At 39.9% G+C, this 21223-nt stretch overlaps 1 protein-coding gene across 9 annotated transcripts in view; it reads right to left on the bottom strand.

Annotated features, from left to right (window-relative positions):
* The window catches only part of dst (dystonin), a 92940-nt gene that overhangs the window by 58314 nt on the left and 13403 nt on the right, over positions 1-21223 (bottom strand). For 5 of the 9 annotated variants that reach the window (XM_076163073.1, XM_076163016.1, XM_076163044.1 and 2 more), the window contains 10 exons: positions 19548-19609; positions 14340-14429; positions 10733-10810; positions 9657-9749; positions 3658-3824; positions 2906-3018; positions 2646-2752; positions 2441-2560; positions 1579-1674; positions 1356-1483 (listed from right to left, as the gene is read on the bottom strand). In XM_076163073.1, the coding sequence (XP_076019188.1) occupies positions 1356-1483; positions 1579-1674; positions 2441-2560; positions 2646-2752; positions 2906-3018; positions 3658-3824; positions 9657-9749; positions 10733-10810; positions 14340-14429; positions 19548-19609 (1054 nt within the window). Of the gene's footprint in view, positions 1-1355; positions 1484-1578; positions 1675-2440; positions 2561-2645; positions 2753-2905; positions 3019-3657; positions 3825-6051; positions 7041-9656; positions 9750-10732; positions 10811-14339; positions 14430-19547; positions 19610-21223 lie in introns of those variants that run through there. The other 4 variants (XM_076162996.1, XM_076163035.1, XM_076163006.1 and 1 more) reach the window with 2 other exon arrangements.

Below are 21223 nucleotides of genomic sequence, written 5' to 3'. Positions count from 1 at the left end.
GGATCAAGAATGTATAATGTGCTGCCAAAATGCTGTAATGCTGCTTCTGCCAACTTTCACCTCAATCGCATTACCATTCTAAAATGTGATGTTTTATTTATTTTTTGACCACAAAGGCAAGAACAGATATGTTTCACTTCAACTTCAGTAATTGATAGTGATTTTCCAAGTCTGAAAGATAACGTTTGACATTTCATAGTTTCCACAAAAAGAGTTCATGCGAGCTACTCTCAAACTTTCAGTCAGGTTTTCTAGAAATAATGAACAATCATGCACCAACAACTGCAAACTAGGAGTCTGCTCAGAGCCACACCCGCGCTTCTGCTTTGATGGTAGAATCCAACTTTTAAAGACCCCTCTGGAAATTACATTGTGATTATAAATAAGATGCCAGCATCGGAACATAAACCGCATTTACTTAGATCAACCCAGTGAAGAGACACCATGTGCAAACTTCCATCAAGGATATTCATGATATGATGTCAGAATTGGAACAATCATAACAAGCACAAGAATAATCCAGTTAACAGTGGACGATTTCAATTATTATCACAAACATACTAATAATGACAGAGTAACAATGTCTGATACAATGTACATGTCAATATATGCCTTCATTAAACTAACCATGCATTAGCCATGGGCTGAAACTTTGACCTTGACCTTTGACCGACTTCAAAACAACTCCAACCAAACTGCCAACTGTGTTCAAAATCTGTTTAAAAAAATGTTTACTTTATCGCTGTGAGACAGACAGAACAGGACAGTTTTTTTTAAGGTAATTAGATCTATATTTTTGGAATTGTTTATCAAATTATAGGAGATCCGTTTGATATCAGCAGTCATGTTTTCCGCTGATCACTCTGTTTTATCTGTATCATCTATTTTCACTCTATTATCTCTATTGGAACATAAGTCGACCTTATCATTTGCACTTTAGTAAACCTGAACTAGAACAGGTGCAGGAGCTCATTAATGCATTAATATAAATCAGATCACAGAGCGAAACAGCTCCGGGAGGTTTGGGGGATTCCAGGGAGACAGATAGGTGTTTGCTATATGACGCTAGAGCACACAGCCTATATCACAACAAGCTAATAATATGCTGACTCATACAGCGGCTCACCTGTTATCTTTAATGAAGCTTTATTCAACGGTTTAAGAAAAGTGCAGCATGTATAGCATGTGCATGTTTTTCATGCTTCAATGCCTGTGTGGGGCCACATAAGAGCCATATATTTTGTGAAACAGCAGTAAACTGTGGATGTTCATGGCTTCGGGCTGATATATAGGCTAAGTATGACATAATGACGATTAATCATATTAGCAGGGAGGGGCTGAATGCCTCTACATACCTTTCCACCTCAGGCCTCAGGCTCTTCTCTCGCTCCAGCATGGCCACAATCAGTTTGCCCCATTCCTTTTCTATATCATTAGGGTGGTGACCCAGGGGTAACTGAATACGTCCAAATTCAATCCACACCTGAAGTATTAACACACACACACAGAAATGTTATTACTAGCACCTGCAGAATGAGGAAAACTACAGGTATGTTTTCATCACATGCGTTGGTATACCTCAAGCATTTTGTAGAGGTTTTGTATTTTTGTCTTCTCGTTCTCTTTCAGGGGGATTTCGTGTTCTTTGAACTGCAAATACTGCGTATAAAGTGCCTGCAAAAGATGGCAGAGATTACATTACATTCAAGATTTCTATGCTTATTGCCCACAGCGTTGTGCATTTCATGTTATAAATAGTCCGCTTCTAATATGCAAATAGAAGCTGCCCTGCCAAACCCATCAAATTGAGCAGACAGAAAGACGCTACCTATGGGCTATTATGACGCCAGCATTTTAAAACGAGACAGAGCTCAATTTATGCATGCTTAAAATAATAATAATCTCTGTGACATTCTTTTTTATTGTTGCAATTTATTTCATGGATCTCCTTTCTCAACCTGCCAGAAAAGCTGATCATTTTGCAATGTAAAGATTAGGCTACATATTCAGGTTCATTCACGCAATTACAAACTGTAAACATTAGTTTAATGATCAGCACTTAAGTGTTAACCTTCAGGGGAAAACACATAAAAACACCAGCACTGGGATTCAAACCATGAACCCTCTGAGCTGTAGGGTCTATTCTAAACCATGTTTATGTATTTGTACCACAGTAAAACAGAACAATAGACAACAGAAATAAAAGGCTGTTTTTATAAGCACTTTACCCCATTATTACCAACATGTTTTGACCTCATTTGTACCACAAAAATGACACTCTTAATATTTAATATTTTCTGAATACTGCCATTGACCAGAATATCATGTTGTTATTAATGAATTCAGAAGTACCAGTATAATACAACATTATGACACATATTACGCCATTATTATGTTACTGATCTATACTGTAAAAGCAAAGGTTGTTGGTGAATAATACCTTGAGTTCCGCAGGGTTGTTGGGGAATGCTCTGTCTGACATTATGGTTACATTGTGTTTGATCCACTGGCTGAGGTATTTGATCATATTCTGGTACTCCACCCATTTGATGTCAACATCCTATACAGAGGGAAAGGACAATCAATAGCTATTTCATAATTGTCACTTCAATTTCCGCAGAATTGCATCTAGAACGGCAACTCACATTAGCACTGATGCCGTCAATACCATCAGGTACTTTGGGGAAGGCGTCATAGAGTGTTGAGACATAGGTGATCACAGATTTTTCATCAGGAGACTGAACGTCTACGTCTGATGAGGGCAGAAAAAATCAAAGGATGAGCATTCATTCATATGTCAATGAGCTCGACTCACACAGAATATTCAAGCATAAATTGATTATTTACTCCAAATTGATAACTGAATCAAATGCTTTCAGAACACGACGGCATGTATGGATCGTACCTTCAGGGTCCAACAGCCTAGCCACCCCTAGGTGTTCAGCTACACAAAACGCACTCTCTAGATTTGATCGACTGGTCTGGGTCGACACAAGGCTCATATCAATCAGGTCTGGCCTGCAACGCAGAGAAACGGGGTCGAGTCAGGGAAGAGAGGAAAGACAATCCAACAGGGAATAGTGATAAGACAGAAAGATTGCTAGTTTCACAGCAGTAAACCAGGACAAACTGTCAATAAGACGACTGCAATGTGTGTGTATTTGCTGATATGACAACTGACAGCCAACTGACAAACAAAAGACTTAAAACAGATCTCACAGTAACTGTAGAATGTAGACAGAACGGCAGACGCATTGTTTGGTCTATACAGGACTTCCAACAAAGACACAGTGTGTGTTTTGATATTTGTGTACATATTTTGGTGCTTCCAGCTGTACCATAGCATGGCAGGCGATATGACCTACATATATTCATTAAGTATTTATCTCAGGCAGTGTGTCTCAATGGTGAAACTTACCATAATAATGTACATTGAGCATTGCAGCTAATTATTTTTGATTAATCCCACCTTTTAAATCAGTATCTGTTGCTACATTAATACGTTCTCTTACAGTATCCATGCATGATTCTTACTGCAATCAAACATGAGGCCAAGATGAGTCACTAAAACTACTATGCAAAGGCTTTCTATGATGGCAATTCTATTCTATTCTAGTTCTATAAAAACGTTGTGCATTTCTGTCTCTGTGACTCTACCTGTATTTGTGAATGATGGCATTAAATAGCCTCCCATCCCTCCAGGAGGTAGTGAAGTTATCACATCGCACACCGACATAGCCGTCTGTCATCTGCTTGGACCAGAGCAGAAGCCTCTCCTTGGCTGTCATGTCATTGGACTCTCCAGTTACGTGGATCTCTGAGATCTGTTGCATGAAGAAAAACAAAGTGTCAAATAGTGTGAATTGAACATCGAGTGAGCAGTTGAGGGAGCTTCAAGCAGATGTACGTATAAACTGTTATACAAAGTTAAAAGATGAATTCAGATTTCTGTCCTAATAAACAAATGATATTTTTTTTTTCAAATATGTCATTCAGGCGCCAGATTACATTATTTGTAATAATACAAATACCAACAAGTGTGGTAAACAGTACAAGTACTACAATATAATAGAATCCAGTGCATTACATCACAAACTACTCCCAGTTTGTGTTATTTTTTGCCTGGAAGAGGTATTGTTACAGAAAGATGGATTCAATTATATTTCAATTTTGACAGAAATTGTGACATGAATTGGTTATCACTATCCAATTTCCATTTCTGGTTTCGATAACGGCAGCAATCACACTTGAACCATGAAAAATAACAGCAGTGGATAAGAACTTTGCTAATAAATTACTTAAAAAGTGTTACAAAAGAGTTCAGAGCAGAATCTGGTGACCTAAAACAACTATTTATTCACAGTTAAACGTCTGCATGGTGAAGCAATAAAGTGATACGTCAATATAATTGTAATTTAATAGTTAAACTATACTGTATCTTTTCAAAATTAAAACAATATCAGAAATTAACATAGCAATAGCAATAGCAGCAGAATGGAGAAAACTGAGCCTGTGCACCACAACCACCACGGCAGCCACAACAAGCCCTAGCAGCTACATTCTTCCACTGAAATGAATGGCACTTCCCATTGAAAAAACAAACCTTCGAACACATCAGTCACATAGGCCGCAGCCTAGGCCCTCACCACCAGGAGGGGCCCAGCCAGGTCAAAGATCAATTCATCTCTTTTAATGTATTTAGATTGCGTTGATTTGTTCATAACATAACTATAATTGCTAGATGACATCGACTATTTTGCCTTGAGGTAACACAAGACACAGATCATATAAAACCCACAATTAAATCAGCTTTTCATAATCTGAAAATATAACCTCAATCAAAGTGTTTACGTCTAACCAAAATCTAAAGGAAGTAGTTCCTGCCTTCATCTTTAGTAGACTGGATTATTGTAATGCTCAATTCCTGGTCTTCCCAACAAAACAATGAAACTGATTTAACTAAGTCAACTTCAGCAGCTGACCAAGGCCAAGAAGACAAGCTTTGGTCCTAAATATATTTCAGACATGTCGAGTACAGTATGAACCCATTAGGGCTCTTAGATCATCAGGGGCTAATCTGCTGGCAACACCTAGAGTGTATATGAAGCAAGGCAAGCAGCCTTTAGCCATCATGCTGCCTATATCTGGAACCAGCTTCCAGTTAGTTTAAGGTCTGTCCCATCAGCAGCTTAATTTAAAACTAGACTCAAAACACATACGTCCTCAAAAGCCTATGACTGAACACTGACTGACAGGTCATTGGTATCCTGCTGAAGCGGAATATTGAAATGAATTAAATGAAACATTGCTCCATTGCATATTGATAAGAAAATAATCATCAACCAATTTCTTTTATCCTATGTGCGGAGTCTTCTTTTAGATAATTTTTGACCAATGTTTGTCATGTTGTGGCCCGTCATCTGTGAACGATCTTTGCCACTCTCTATGAGCTGATTATTAAACACCAATCAATCTGAAATGCAGACGTGATTATCTGAGGTTGACCTTTCACTTGACAAACTCCACATCAGAGGTTCTCAAAATCACATCTTTCGGGCAGTATTTATCAATTGATCACAATACATTATTTAAAGATGGTGCGTGACGTAAAGAAGTGGCGGCGGTGAAATAGCAGAGTTTATTCTATGTAAGAGTCACCCAGTTACCCAGAGTCACTTCATCTGACTATACCGTACACAATGATGAATGTTGCGTTTAAGATCACAACCCAAGCTCCCCTTCCAGTGGACCCATATATTATACCCTCATACATACAGTACATGAGGCGGAGAGATAAAAAACAAGGTTCAATATTATGCAATCTGGTGCTAGACCTCAACTAACTTAACCCTCAAAACTGATTAATCATCACCTCTTAGTTTCACAATGGTAGGATATGTTGGAAGGATACTGCATTCAACTATTATATGGGCAAGAATTTCAGTTTAGTTCTTGCAGTAATAGCCGGATCAAACAACCTCCTTATTAAACCATCATCGAGAACACTTGATCACCCCCATCATAACTATAAATAAGATATTCTTGATTTACCTCATGCTGGGTGGAAATAGATCTGGCAGAAGCTGGGTGAGGCTCTATGTAAGCAGAGAAGCTGTGGGCCCTCCGTCTTCTCCTCCTGTGTATCTGAGAGCTCCATATAATTTTGGCAAACAGTTCCTCATCCCTGGGTGTGTCATTTCCCCTCAGAGTCTGTAACACATGCTCTACTGCACCAAAGCTCACTGCCCTCCTTAACTGCCGTTGTAGCAGCTTCCTCCCAAGCAAACCATCCTTCGCCTGGGAAGCTGTGCTAGTGCGATGGAGTGACTCTTCTATGCTGGACTTGCTTTTGTCATCGTCTTCCTGGTCTGCAGAGTACCTTTTGATTCTGCATGCTAGACCGTTGTGAAATGGTTCGTTACAGGGATTTCGGTGAATAAATACCGGCACCTCTCCAACATAAACACCTTTGCTTATGCTTTGTTGCCTGGATAATCGTTCCTCCACCTCCGACGGTCTGACTGGAGCAGCAGAGATCTCATCTGTGCTGCGCCGGAACTCGGTACTCCCAGCCGTGACCCCATTGTTTTCAGTTTCAATTCTGTGGTTCCAAACATATTCAACAAAGTCAGCTTCGGATTTCCTCTTCTTCCTTTGGAAATAGCGGCGTCCTTTATGCTCTTTAGCTCCGAGGCTCATTGGAGCTTTTCTGGGGTCAACATAGGCATCTTCCTTAGGGCCCCGGACACAGCCACAGATGTTCCCCATGCCCGTTGTCAGTCACAGAGTTAATATCCCATCGACAACGCTGAACCCTCAGCTCCTCTTGAACTTTAGCTCCGCCATCTCACTGACAGAGAGACACACACTGACAGCAAAATGTCAACTAAGCTCCACTCAAAGGGTGTCCTGGTGTTGACTCCCTGGGAATCACAGTTGAAAACTGTCCAGCCTTTTCATACTCACTCCTGCTCTTTCCCTCTCAGCACTTCTCCTTCTGCACGTAATACTCTCTCTGGCTCGCTCACTCTCTCTCTCTCTCAGGTCTCTCCTCTGTCACTGGAATCCAATCTGACCTTTGATACATTTTTCTGCCTTTGCTAATCCAGCACAAACACCATAAATGCAGTCAGAGGCACGGCCCACGTGTTTATAGCGCTCAGCTGTTTTCCTCATGTAAATGTTCTTCAAGGCTGGGGATAAAGGATAAGTGGGGAGATTTATGCCATCTGATGGCGAACAAAAGTTTGGCTCAGCTCGACTGTTTCGACAGACTATGTGACCCAGAGGGAGTCCCTGCCAAACTTGATGTCATCAAGGCTTAGAAAACCAAAACAATAATGAGGACCGATGAGCAGCAGAGGCCAATGAAAGCTGCAGAACAAACTGCCTGTTAATTTGGCTAAATACAGACCCAGTGTGGAATATTGTAATAATATGACCCCCACACAGAAAAACAGGGAGCTGCACGTGAAAGAGAAACTATAATGCCACCACACAGCACAACTAAAAATAACTGTGCCAGTGTGTTCTTACGAAATCTGAACGCAGACTAAGTTGCCCTGAAGGTCAAAGTCACCTGACTGCCCACACAGTTCAAACTACAGGACACTGAATTCTACTGCTGTTACCTACAGTGAGCTTATAGTCAACCTACCTTCCTACACGGTTAAGACTGCAGCATTTGAAAAGGTTTTCCTTGCGATCTTAAATATGAAATGAAGATTGATGGCATTCAGTAGGCATTACATTTTTGCTGTAAATATGACAGAATTTGCCTTACAAACTCACTGACAGGACATTGGCCATGACAGAGAGACTCTGTTGACTACCAGCCAGAGCCAACACAGAAACATAATAGTGCATTGTCATAGTTTACCCACGAACAGTATATCGCTATAATTACAGTCTGGCTGAAACAGGTCATTTTTGCCTGTACCTCTCATTTCAGGGCCTACAAAGGCCAGTAAAAGGTGTTAAGGGATGAATTACTCACATTTCCCAGGTTCTGTGCTTTATGAATTACCCCTATGTCCCTTAACACCAAGTAACTATGCAATATGGTCACCATTGACAGCAATAAAATAGAACATTGTACACACAGAGGCAGTTACATTTCTGTACAGGCTGTATTAGACGGTTGGTTAAGGTGCAGTATATAACACCACCAATATCAAAACAGTAAACAAACTATGATAGGGAGAATTTGGGTCAAACATGCTACAACACACATCCCATCAGTGCTCATTAACATATCTAAACACGAAAAAGTAAATGCTCTCAAAATGACCCCGGGAGCACAACACATGCTCCAGATAAGAAATGACAACAGATCTCCTGCCAGCTTGCTCTTATGCTGTAAAAGCAAAGCTGGAGTTGTATCATCATTTTTTTTTCCCGAAATGATCCAGCTACCCACATGAATCAAGATGAAACAGGCCCGTCGCTGCTGCTCAAGGGCTTGCGTGAGACAGAAAGGAGCAGGTGTGGGCAATCATCACCCAGCTAGCTGTCAGTGTGATATTTGAAGAATCCAATAATGCATTCAATGATAAAAAAAAAAATTCAAAAATGAATGACTGAATCAGGGCGCTAAGAATATCAATAACACAATGCAAGACAAGAGCGAGCGAGTGAGTGAGTGAGTGAGTGAGTGAGTGAGTGAGCGAGTGAGCAAGTGAGCAATTGAGGGAGTGAGTGAGCGATTGAGGGAGCGAGTGAGCGAGCGAGTGCTTTCTAGATGTTATTGGATAATGGGAGGATAATGGATTCTGTGCAGGTCGCCTAGATTCCTGGCATGCTGAAACACACCCATCTAGCCAACACTCTTTGGTATCCGGCAGCATCATTGTGCCCAGAGAGAGCATTTTTTGAAACAATCAAAGAGAAATATGAAGCCAGCCTAGAGCACATTAAAGTTTAACACCTAATAAACCTAAACCTCCTTAAAAGGCAAATCTTTGAACCAAACGCATGCAATGATAAATGATAATGTGTTGCATGATGTCCTGGACACTAATGATTGATTATACTGATTCGCTGTGGTCACAGTCATAAAGTGCAGCTGCCGGAACATCGTAAATACTGCATGAGTTTGCACAGGCCAAAATGTTCCATGCATGATAACCATAAGGAGGACGGGAGTTCATGTCCCACTTTCATTGTTACAGGGGAAACCAAACGTTTTTACAGCGACTCAAAGCTACAGGAGGAAATCTGACCTGAGATGTAATTTAAGTATTACCCAGGTAAACATCCATTTGATTCATTCCAGTGTAATCTGAGTCAAAGTGGGATGGTATGCGAAACAGCTTTGACACCTTGTGATCAAAAGTAGCAACAACAATTGTAGAAGTGTGAACACATAAATACACTCATCTGGAAGCAACTCACACACTGTATATGCAATCGATCAATCTCAACACTGTGTAAACATTGAGCTTTCAACAATTCAACAGATAACCAAGGCAGGAATCATTGATTGGTGTGTGCAACTGAACGGTTTGAACTAATTTACAAGAGATCAACCGCACTTATCTGTGACACCTTCATGACCGATACATGCAAATGATGAGGCACATTCTCATCCATCAGCTGGGATGAGAAAGAAGAAGAAGAAGAAAACAGTTGAAAGACCATGACATAACAACACTGACCTGAAAGTGCAGAATTATGGTCCAGATCAACCCCAGTGTGAGTTTTGGGTTGCCGTCTGTGATGTCATCATTCCTGATATTTACAAGTTTGACCTGACGGCAAGAAAGAAAGTCATTAACACACTGCAAACATCACATATCTAAATAATGTCTTAGTGTGATAAAAAAAAGTATTTCTGCATTTACTGTGTACATTATTTTGTACAACAATGACAACAATAATAAAATAATAAAACTCTATTCATATAGTACTTTTCATTCAGCAAATGAACCTGTGCATGCTTGACATAAGAGGACAGACATAAATAGAGGAGACCCTAATAACACATTTTTTAAGCACATCACAAAATTACAAGTAAAAGAAACACCAGAAAATAATTGATGACTTCAAGGGAAACATTGGCAGTGATAATTGCTGTTGTCTACATTGCTCAACAACTACCACAAGGTGGCAGAATAGTCAGTGTATTGTGTCGTGCAACACTCCAATAGTCAATGTTGAACTGAGATGACCACGCTTGTTATGAAACAAGTGACATAAGATCTAGGATACTTATTTTCTAAATATCAAACAATACAGATAATAGTCTCTGCAAAGTTTAGATTTCATAATTAATTCCTTCACATGTAACATGAAAGCAGAGTGCAAACAATAGAGTAGTTGTGTAGTTGTAGTATTGTATTCATTCTTCCAGTGCCAGTGGATGATGATTTTAATTCTTGTCATCAAAACATTGCAGAGGAATTAACTGATAGATCTGTTTGCATTCAACAACTATATGAGCGCCCTGAATGTATTTAGTATGTAGATCAAACAATAGGATAACTGATGTGTGCCCCTCTATGAATCCTTTGTCTCAGTGTTGCATCACAGCTGGATGCTCTTCCTCACATTCTGGCTACTGTGGGGGAAGGGAAGGCAATCAAATCTACATAAAATCCCAATGCTGGAAAACGCACTAAGTGGGGCAATTTAACACAGTGTCCAGTTTTGTACTCAACTCATTTTTCTCATTGACAAAAATCTCTGTCAATGTCTTCCTGAGTGAGTGAGGATGAAATTGTTCCATTCTTACCTGCCGCCTCTTTAAATAATCCAGTGCAATTTGTACATTCTGGAGTCTGTGAAAGCGCATCCGCCCTCTCTCCCGAGGCTGTGGGCATAAAACGTGGAGGAGCCACTGTGTCATTAGTTTATTATCAATATGAGAAGATAAACAATGCAAAAACTGAATGAAAAAAAGATCAGGAGCATGTGATACATGGGACATGCTGCAAAATTCTTACCCCCGTCGTCTGCTGAGAGATAAAGATATGATCAGTCAACCCGAAAGCAGCTATTTCTACAAACCCACTCTCTGTACATATTACATAGGGATCATCGCAGAACATTCCCAACATTTCCAGCCCTTAAATTTCACGATAAGAAATACAACAACCCTGCTAGAAATCCCATTAGAACAATAACAACCAAAGATGCATGAAAAATGTGGGGTAAAATATTAGTATCAGTTAAATGTCGTAAATGATATACATGAATTTTATATAAAATTTGTATAAGTGAGGCGAGTGTGATGAATACAAGGTGCACTTGTATCCCGTCTCCGCTGGGATAAGCATGAGATCATCGGCGACAGCATGATGTAATGATGTAAATGCGTGCAAGCCCGGGCGCGGCAGCAACAAAAGTGACTCTCACATTCAGCCATCTTGCTCAGCTGACCACAAGAAGACACTGAGGAATCTCGTTCATTTCAGTATCCGTACAGCTCTCACTGCCTCTCTCACACACTTGTGAAGCCCTCGTGGGCTGTGGAGCAAAAGAAGCGCATAAAAAAAAATGCATTGATGTCTTTATGATGGACAAAGCTGTTGAGATAAGCATAAAGACCAGAGCTGAAAAGCCTTTTTTTATTAACTGTTACCTCCGCCAAGGATGTTGTGTTTTTCTGTCTTTGTGTCTTTTAGCATAATACAGTGTGTCAAAGAGTTTCAAAGACACTTTCTAGGAAGTTTGGTTGGTCTGACAAGTTTTGGTCTCTATACATTTGGAACTGTAAGTCAAGGAATCATAATTATTTGCCGCCATTTAAAATTCTATTTATCTCCTTGAACAATTTTCGGGGCTATTGTTATAATATTTTACAAGTGGAATGTATGGACAAGATTTGGCAGGTTTTGTGTTTGTTTTGACCATTTGCTGCCAAACTTGAGTGGCTGTGGTTCATTCTTCAAAAAATTGCAACCAAAACAAAACCTGTGCACTCGCTTCTTAAACAACAACATTCCATCAATAATCAAAACGTGTGTTATTCTGTCAGTAGGGTTAAGGAGGTAATCATGGTGTTGTCAATAACCTGTTAAATTCCATCACTCATCAGTCAAAAATCGAAGCACGACACGACCTTGGCGGAGGTATACGCTCTGAGTGCCATCTAGTGTACTACATATATTTAATGCGATCACATGCTAAATGCTAGATTTATTTTATTGAAGTATGATTGGGGGCAGCCTGGGTGTGTGCACCATGAGTACCTTTTTGCAGCAAGGACTCGGATGTCTCTAGTCTACATACACAACAGTGCCAAAATGCAGCTTGGTGTTGAATACAAAGTTGGAAAAGTTGGCAATTCTGTAAACCCCTTAAGAAAAATGGCTAAAACCTCACTAAAGAAATGATTTAATATTACAATAAGAATGAAATCGGTGGGACTGTTTTTCTACACTTCTGTTAAATGACCACAGCACGCTCTGCATTAGTTTGTTACAAGGGGGTGGGGAGAAATCCACACATACCCCCTTATCATCATCCATTGTGTGTCCATGCTGCTCAACTTCACATGCTTCCGTCCCACTCACCAACCGCAATGTCTTCAGTAAATCACGCTCCCTTGGCTTTTCACGGAAAAGGCAACATATGGGGAAGACAGGAAGACATGGACACACACAGTGGCCAAATCAAAGAAGGTTAGACATGAATGAAAAGAAAACACTCAAAGAGCAAACAAACAGAAGGGGAACGGAACTTTCAAAAAAATGGATAACTTTGAAGATGAAAGTTAGTCAGACTGGAGAGAACTGATACCTGGAGCTCCTCACAGAGATACATGCTGTTCAAAAAGACAGTGAGGCCCATGTTGGTTTAATAATATGACTGTACTCTGAGCACTTAACTTCTATCATCAGTCTGTAAATTGACTGTGAATACCAGTGAACCCTTCAGTAGCTGCCTCCTTCCTTTAGGCTTAATACTAAAGCCGGCATGTACACTGATGCATACAGTGCATTCAAGCATGTAAAGGATTATATCATCTTTGAATATACAGATTTCAGGATTTCATTGCCGCCATTAAGGATCCACTTTGGATACACAGACTGAAAAGGCAAAAACCCTTTTTTCAATTTAAGCTATTTGGTTATTTTCACTAATATTTTCTTTCTATTAAGTTCTGCAAACGGTGAGGCAGTGTAATATGAAAAACAATTCCAACTGTAACAATCCCACACAACTACACGTTCGATGACTCCAACTAGAGCGAAATCGCAATTTATCATCATTTATGTATCACAATTCCATTCCCCCCATATGAATACCCAGGTAAACACCTGTAGAAATACAAGACCTGCTTATGTGCAGGCATGTCACGTGCCATGTGCAGCACCATCTGCCGTCTGTAATATTGCCATGTTGTGATACAGATTTAGCAATTTTACAGAAATAACATGGCCATGTTGCCTGTCAGATGCGGTATAGTTTGTCCTCTGAGGTTAAGGTCTCATTATCCAGCAGAGAGCTGAGAGGAAGGTTAAGTACAGAGGACATACACAGCTCAACATGTGAAAGTCCAGGTGAAAATGAGCTCAGGCAGGTGTGCAGGACAGAGCTTTGATGATTCTTTCTTGTAAAAGCAGACACATAGGCAGTGTTTCTGTGGTACAACAAGCTGCTGACCTGGGATATCACACACTACCAGATTGTGTAATTGCATAAATTACACATGGTTCTTATCTTGAAGACAACCCTGGCCTGTTAGTAGGTTAAAGAAGCTCATTAGCACATTAAATGTTTTTAATGGATAATTACAAGCTGTGTGGCACTTGTTGAAGACTACAAGAGTTAATCAGCTTTTTCCTGGTAATGACTTTATTAAGTATCCCACTCAGGTTTGTTGCCCACGTAAATGATGCAAATGTGGTTCACTAATTGCCCCATTCAGGGTTGAATTTACAACAGTAAACACCAAGACGTACATCCTATTTCAGGAGAACGATCAAAAATCAAAATGATGACTATTTCACTAAATTCATCCCAGAAATAGAAAAAGAAACGTGGATCTGCTCTTCCACATTGTGTTTGGGTTTTGGAAGATGTAAGATTGCAGCAGAGAAATCTTTATAACATTTTCTGATTCCCCCTAAAACCAGTAGAACAATTAGGAAAGAGAAATGGCAGATCGATCATTTCTGTCATACGTAGGTGTTGCAGAGCATTTTAGAGGAATTTTCAGAATTACGGTCTCATTTTGCTTTGGGATGTTTATCTTATATTTCTGTTGATCTTATTTAATCATGAAGTGAAGGAGGCGGGGGTAGATTCCACAAATGTCAAAACCTTGTCTGTGTTTTTGTCTCCCTTTAAGGAAAACTGATCATAGAGTTTCAGATAAACAGATGAAAACTCACCAATGTGTCTCCAGACAGGACCTCGAGCAGGGAAATCAGGTTATGTCCATCTCGTAAGTCTTCATATAGGTCATTTATATGCTTTCGAACCTATGCACACAGGAAAAAAGGCAAAATGTCAAGGGCAAATACTAATAAAGCAGTACAGTACTTATTTGATTCACTGTAACAGTACAATGAATCAAATAAGTGCACAGAATAACTCATCAACAAGAGGGTCCTTTCAGTCCAGTAAAACCTTTAGTACTCCTGGTAGAACAATATGAAATGTATTCACATCTTTCTTCCCCCTTGCTATTTTGAGCTTTTGTTTTATTTCCATCATCACTTCAGGTTATGGAGGTTGGGCAGTCTTCATCTGCTGCTCTAACCTGCAAGAAATCCTGTATACAGTCTATGTATGAGTGGGTGTTACTGCAAATGAGTTCATAAACAGGTCAGTTATTGATTACTTAGATATATGGATAGACTATCATGACCAAGAATAGCAATGTGTATATTTAGCCTCATTTAGTAGAAAATAAACATTTGCAATATAAACTTTACAGAGGCTAGACTTTGGGACTTTGGCTACAGCAGGCTTGCTCACTAAAATAGGCAAGGACAAAAAAAATCATATTGGAAAACTGGAAATAGTTACATGGTTACTTATACGTATTTAATATACTGTAGGTCCACAAAGGTGTTGGCTATCCAGGGCCATGCATATGAGTAATACAGAGTTATTCTTGAGTACAAAACACGAGGTATGAATCACTGTGTCAAGAATACTTTGAATACTCTGTGTGGTGCATTTAAGACACCTCATGGTCCACAATGCACTTCACAGCTCCAGTCTGCGGATTATCTCCTTCCAGTCGGTCCAGCTCCCCTTCCTGTCCTAAATACCTTGCATCTGAAACCACTCTGCTGTCTGCTGACCTGCTTTCACACAGGGCCTTTCACTGCACTGTAATCCCAGATAGCAGTCACAGCTGTGGAGCCAAAATAGATCTGCACCCTTGTGTTATTGGGTCAGCCGTCCACACAGATCTCCAACTATTACTCAGCACCTCAAGTTTCTCATTGACCACACCAGCCCAGTCCTCAAAAACAAGGTAAGACGCTTGCTGTACAATAAATGCAAATTCCCCCATGTAATAATAATAATAATAATAATTATAATTATAATTATAACTGCATCATCTCTAACTTGCAACTTCCTATAGACACACTGGTCAGCTCACATCCAATCAGAAAGGCGAAGTTAATTGGTCAATTGTGCAGATGAGGGGTTTAGTTGGACTGCAGTCTCAGCCCTCTATGGAACCTCTATTATCACCCATGGGTTAGCTGCGGCTCATATGCATTTATTACTTTCATTATCTTCCAGTGAAAAGTAATACTTTACATCCTTCATGAGAACATTAAATAAATACCATAAAGCCAATCATTAGTACCCTCCAGGGAAGGCCTCATGCACAACAAGCATGGACCGATCTAATTAGCCTATTCATGAGTACCCTTAATTGAACATTTGGGACAGGTAAAATAATAATAATTAATATAATTTCGAGAGAGAATGGTGATGAGGTTGCTTGCTTGTACGTGGACTATTAACAAGTAACACTTTTTTCTTACTGTCACTCTTATTCTACCATGTATCCTGTGATCGGACCCTCATGTTGTACAGCATCAGGTCAGTGGTTTTGTAAGTTTTCGCCCAATACTTCTACTGACTCACGCTTGTCTTTTGTTTTCATTTATTGTACTATGATTTAATAATCAACATGCAAAGACTTAATTCTATTCTACTTCTATATTTTTACATCAGCTTTATTCTATATTTTATCTTTGGATGAATTTGTATCCAGCATTTTAAAAATAAATCAAATAGAGCCACAAGTCGTTGATTATAAGAAGACAAATCAATGTTGTGTTTACATAAACGTATCCTATCAAATATTTATTTTCAAATTCATTTCCCCATTCAACAGAGCATATGAGTAATTTTGGAGTATAAAATGCACTGGCAGGATATTTCAGCTATTTGTTCCATAGCCAAGACTCTGTGGTAGAAAGCTGAAACTTGTTTAATCTTCATGTTACTATGCCAAATGCCACATAACAGCAAAATACAGCAGTTCATCCCTATGTTTTGACTCTAAATGAGCACTTCTATAAAAGATAAAAGAGTAAAGAGTTTAGTTTTGCTTTGCCCTGTCTGCTGTGTACGGTAGCACGTGCTGTATCTCAGGGTTGACCTGTCAAACACAGGTGTAACGTCTGCCCTGTGTGGATGGAATGGGCCCTTTATTATAATGTGATTAGTGACACCTGTCAAGTCAATGTCCACTGCGATAAAGGTCTCTTGGGCGGTCACCAGCTGGCTGCTCCAACCACCTGGCGGCTTGCCAGACAAGAAAGTACAACAGGAAATGAGGTCAAATTGAAACCTTGGAAGCCACAACTTGACACGTTTGTAACAATTGACAACAGAGGTCATTTTTTGTGTATTTCAAGTGTTTGAGTCTGATCCCAGAGCTGACCTTTGGGTGTCAGACAAGCCTGTTATCATACTGCAGCTGGTGTTCAGTTTTGTCCAACAGGTCACAAGTATGACCCTCAGACGGCAGAATGAGCGGCAACCTGCCAGACAAAATGAGCAACACCTAGCTCGGTGAATATTAACATGCAAGTAGACCATGGCTTACAATATGGCAGCATTGGCGATGTCCTAAGTCATAGTCATCATTTGGGCCATATACCAAGCAAAACTATGCCAGCAGAAACTTGAAAAGCACATGTTGCCCTCAGACAGCTGAACGGGACAATGGCGTGCATACTGAGCACAGCAACCACATGCTGACCTTCAACTTGGTTAATATAAGGACTGTCCTGTTAGGAGATCCTGATATGTTGATATGACCTTTTCACAGGATGTGTTTGCTGATCAACAGATTAACTAACCTAAGTTTCTCAGAAGCGATATAGATCAACTAATCAAACTAGTTCAGATCAAGTTCAAACCACAAAGAAATTGATCCAGAGTTTGTTTGAGAACAGACAGGACCATGACCAGTCCAGCAGTTGTTCACTGCTGTTGGTCCACACCTTTGTGCACACCAACCAAAAGTTATAGATAGTTCACTTTGGTTTGATGTGTCTGAAATCTCCCCTTACACTCAGGAGCAAACCAAACAAATAGCCCATTGTCTGCCAAAAAACAGGGTATCTCAGTCCAATACAAATTGAATCCTTGTTCAGTTCACTGCATGTGCGAACACATTATTACCACGATCGGCACCAAAGTGAGGTTCGGACCAATCAAAGGAAGTATGCTATGAGTTATGGGTATTGTCAAAAGAAAATATACAGAAGTCTAGCCAGCACTTGCAATGAGGGAGAATCAAAGTGTCTTGTGGAAATATGGGCTGACTACTGCAAATATGCATCTGTAAATCAGTTTCCAATCTAGTGCAAATGCCTGCAGCTCAGAATATAGTGCGTACTTATCTTGTGCATTTACACTGATATGTTTCATTTTTATTAACATTATTAATATGAGCCATAGCACCTGTTATGAAGTTGGAACAGACTATCTTTCCAAAGGATATTGAAGAGCCTGTAAGGATTATACAAGGTTACAATGCATAACTATGATATTATGGTGGTGTTGTGCTTGTTGACCATTGACGCCATTACAAGTGTTCATAGGACTTATCTATTAGATATTAATTTCCTTATTTATTCCTTTACAGAGATCAGTTCAGATGATTGTACAGTTGATGCATTATGACCAGCTGGTTGTAATGTCATATGAGGAGCAATAACATTGGGAAATCTGAGAATTTTACTTTTTCCTCACTCGCCAACAACATCACTCATCAACACAGAGGGCACTGCAGACTATGATGTAACTTTTTACAAGCTTTTTAAGCTTCAAGTACTGTTTGGAAGGCCAATGAAATGCTTTCTCTCTGATTAATTTGTTTCAATTGTCCTTTAATGTTATCAGCCCATATTTCCAGTAGATACTTTATTTCTTCCTCATTCAAAGTCCAAGTGCAACTAGGGGTAATCGAGGCAGATATATTACTGTATATTTCCAGTTTTCAATATATCACAGTGGTCCGGGAATCATTGAAATATGTTCTCACCTAAACTCCACCACTTCTAAGGGGACTTCTAAGAGGATAAACATGGAGTGTTGCAGAAAATCGATACTACTACTACTGGGGAATTCTGGAAATGGAAGAGAGTGTAAAAAATTGACAATCGTATTTCAGTTTTGCCATTCTCTGCATAGAAGTGGCAGCTCCTCATACAAAAATAATGTATTTAGTATGATAACTTTGGCCAAATCACTGGAAACTGCTAAACCCCAAGCCAAAGTGGTCACAGGGGAAATCTGCAAGTCTAACCCTCAGGCATCTCCTTCAACTTCATCTACACCATGACCTCCATTTATTGCTCATGAGTTCGCCCTCACATCCCACATCATTCCAGACCAATAAATTCCAGACCTTTTCAGATACATCTTTACAGGCCTGTCCATTGGCACACACCTTTCAACAACTAATTTCCCCTGGCCCAGTTAATATCTATGTATAGAGAAACCAACCAACCAACCCAAACAAATAAAGATACCATGTAACTGAAGCTCAATCACTGGTGCGGTGTGAATGTGACCTTAGTCTCTTATCACAAATTTCTATATCTTTTGGCTCCAAAACATCAGCTTAACCTTTAAAGAAAGGTACAAACTCTTAAAGGTATACCACAGGTGTAGCGGTTAGAACTACATACTATACTATATACTGGGTGTTCTTCAGTCAGACAGACTTGAGATGTGACTTGTCAATGCTCGTTGGCCCCCCAAAGTAAATTCTACAATCAAATGAAACACCACAGAAAGCCATTTAAAATTCCTGTGTCAACAAAAGACAATCTGTTACTACAGCAGCAAACCAACACATGTCACGCTCAGCGACTTCTAGCGATCTTTAATCATATCTCGGGGGGATGCTTGCATGTTAGGACCAACCATGGAGAGTGGTAACTGTTATCATTGCAGACAGATTGTTTATGTTAGTAGAAAATGGTTTGCCGCGTCTCTGTGGAAAGTATCCAGTTCAGTGATTAGGGTTGATTAGTTACCAAATACCGGAATTCTAAATTCCACATGATAATAGAACCAGCAGACAGGTATGACACATCTGTTCTTACCTTTAGCAGATGTTGATTTATCCATTTTGTAAATGTCTTTTTCTGCACTCTGTCTCTTTCATCTGAAGAAGAGAGAAGAAAGAAAATATGTCAGTTTTTTCACATCATGGAACAATCACTACAGAGCTGTTTAGGCAACATGGATCTTCTTGGAATGCGGCTGTCATCAGACCTGCCTTAACAGATTTAATTAGAGAAAATTTAATTCACATTAAACTGTGTTCACTTAAAAACAAGAATATTATATAATACACAGACAAAACATACAAATACTAATGACTATGCAAACATATTGTAATAAAATGTTTTGACTCAAATGCATCTAGATTAACGCTGCACCTAACAATTCTTTTTTTAACGATTAATCTACAGATTATTTTTTCGATTTGTCTATTATTCTATAGATTATATTTATTGCGCAATATAGCAATGATTTCCCCCAAAATAAATATCAAACCTATCTCATTAATATCTAAATATTTTCTTCAATCATCTTCTATTGAAAACAAACAAATGTAACAAAGATTTGCAATGCGTTATTCCACAACTAGCCACCTTTTGGCTAGTTGTTTGGTAATCTGCGTTTTACAATCCAACATATTGCTTATTCAATTCAAGTAAAAGTGATCGAGCACAATCTGCATTCAACGACAAAAAATACATGAGACGCAGGTCAGTTTGCTCGGCGATCAGTCGGTCTCAAGGGGAGGGGTGGGGGGGAGACGCAGGTCAGTTTGCGCTACCGCAGGTCAGCCGGGAAAGACACGCTTGCGGCTTGCGAGACGCAAATCAGTTTGCGCTTCCACACGTCAGCCAGCGGCAGCCACATGCGGCCCACGAGCTGCGTGTTTGCCACCCCTGTCCGTCCGAGTGTCTCACGCTTGGTGGTCGGGGACATAAAGTGCTGCCGCCTTGACAACGCGCTCCGCGATGTTTTCACTTTAGAGCGTGGGCGACTTTTTTTCACCGCGGCTTGTTCTCCGGTTGCGTGAATGCTTCCACCTGGCGCAGCAATCTTACGTCATAATGACGCGTCGGCGCACGGTTATGCACATCCACGTATTTATGTAATCGAGTAGTCGATTTACGTCGATGGTCACCCCATCCCTAAGCTAGATAATAATGCTATTTGTATAATGACAACCAAAAACAAAAACTCAAAAAAATATTGTGAAAAGTCCCCAAAATTTGCCCCAATCTGTTATCCAGGGCTGTCAAACCTCTGAAAACATGCAGTGTTTTGAGCGTAATTCACACCGGCGCAAAGTAGTATGTATGTTCTAAATTTTTTCAATGACCTTGCATTCACCCTCTCATAAACTGACAGCAGGAGCAAACAAGGAACCAATCTGCACATCAGGGGTTCAGTGTCTTGCTCAGCAACAGTTCGACAGGCTCTGTAGGAGAAGCCTGGAATCTTCCAACCCTAAACAACCACTCTACCATCCTTTTCCACACCTCCCCTAAGAAATAACATCCACTGTGGAAAGACCTTGAAAATTTGAAGAGCTACATTTTTTCTAAATGAGGTTACACAAAAACGTCCATGAAGAAAGCTGATGTAAAAAAAAGAGGGCTCATACCTCTGCCAAGGTCAACCCAGCTGAAACAAAATTAGTTTTGATCTAAATTCTGAAATCAATTCTCTGCATTTGCCTCCATCCCAACAGCCATAG

This window comes from Genypterus blacodes, unplaced genomic scaffold (genome assembly GCF_046128005.1).
Source record: "Genypterus blacodes isolate CSIRO-AG114 ecotype Tasmania unplaced genomic scaffold, CSIRO-AGI_Gbla_v1 ptg000012l_1, whole genome shotgun sequence".
NCBI lineage: Eukaryota > Metazoa > Chordata > Actinopteri > Ophidiiformes > Ophidiidae > Genypterus > Genypterus blacodes.
Note: the sequence above shows the minus strand (reverse complement) of the source record. Positions and strands in the feature narration are given on the sequence as shown.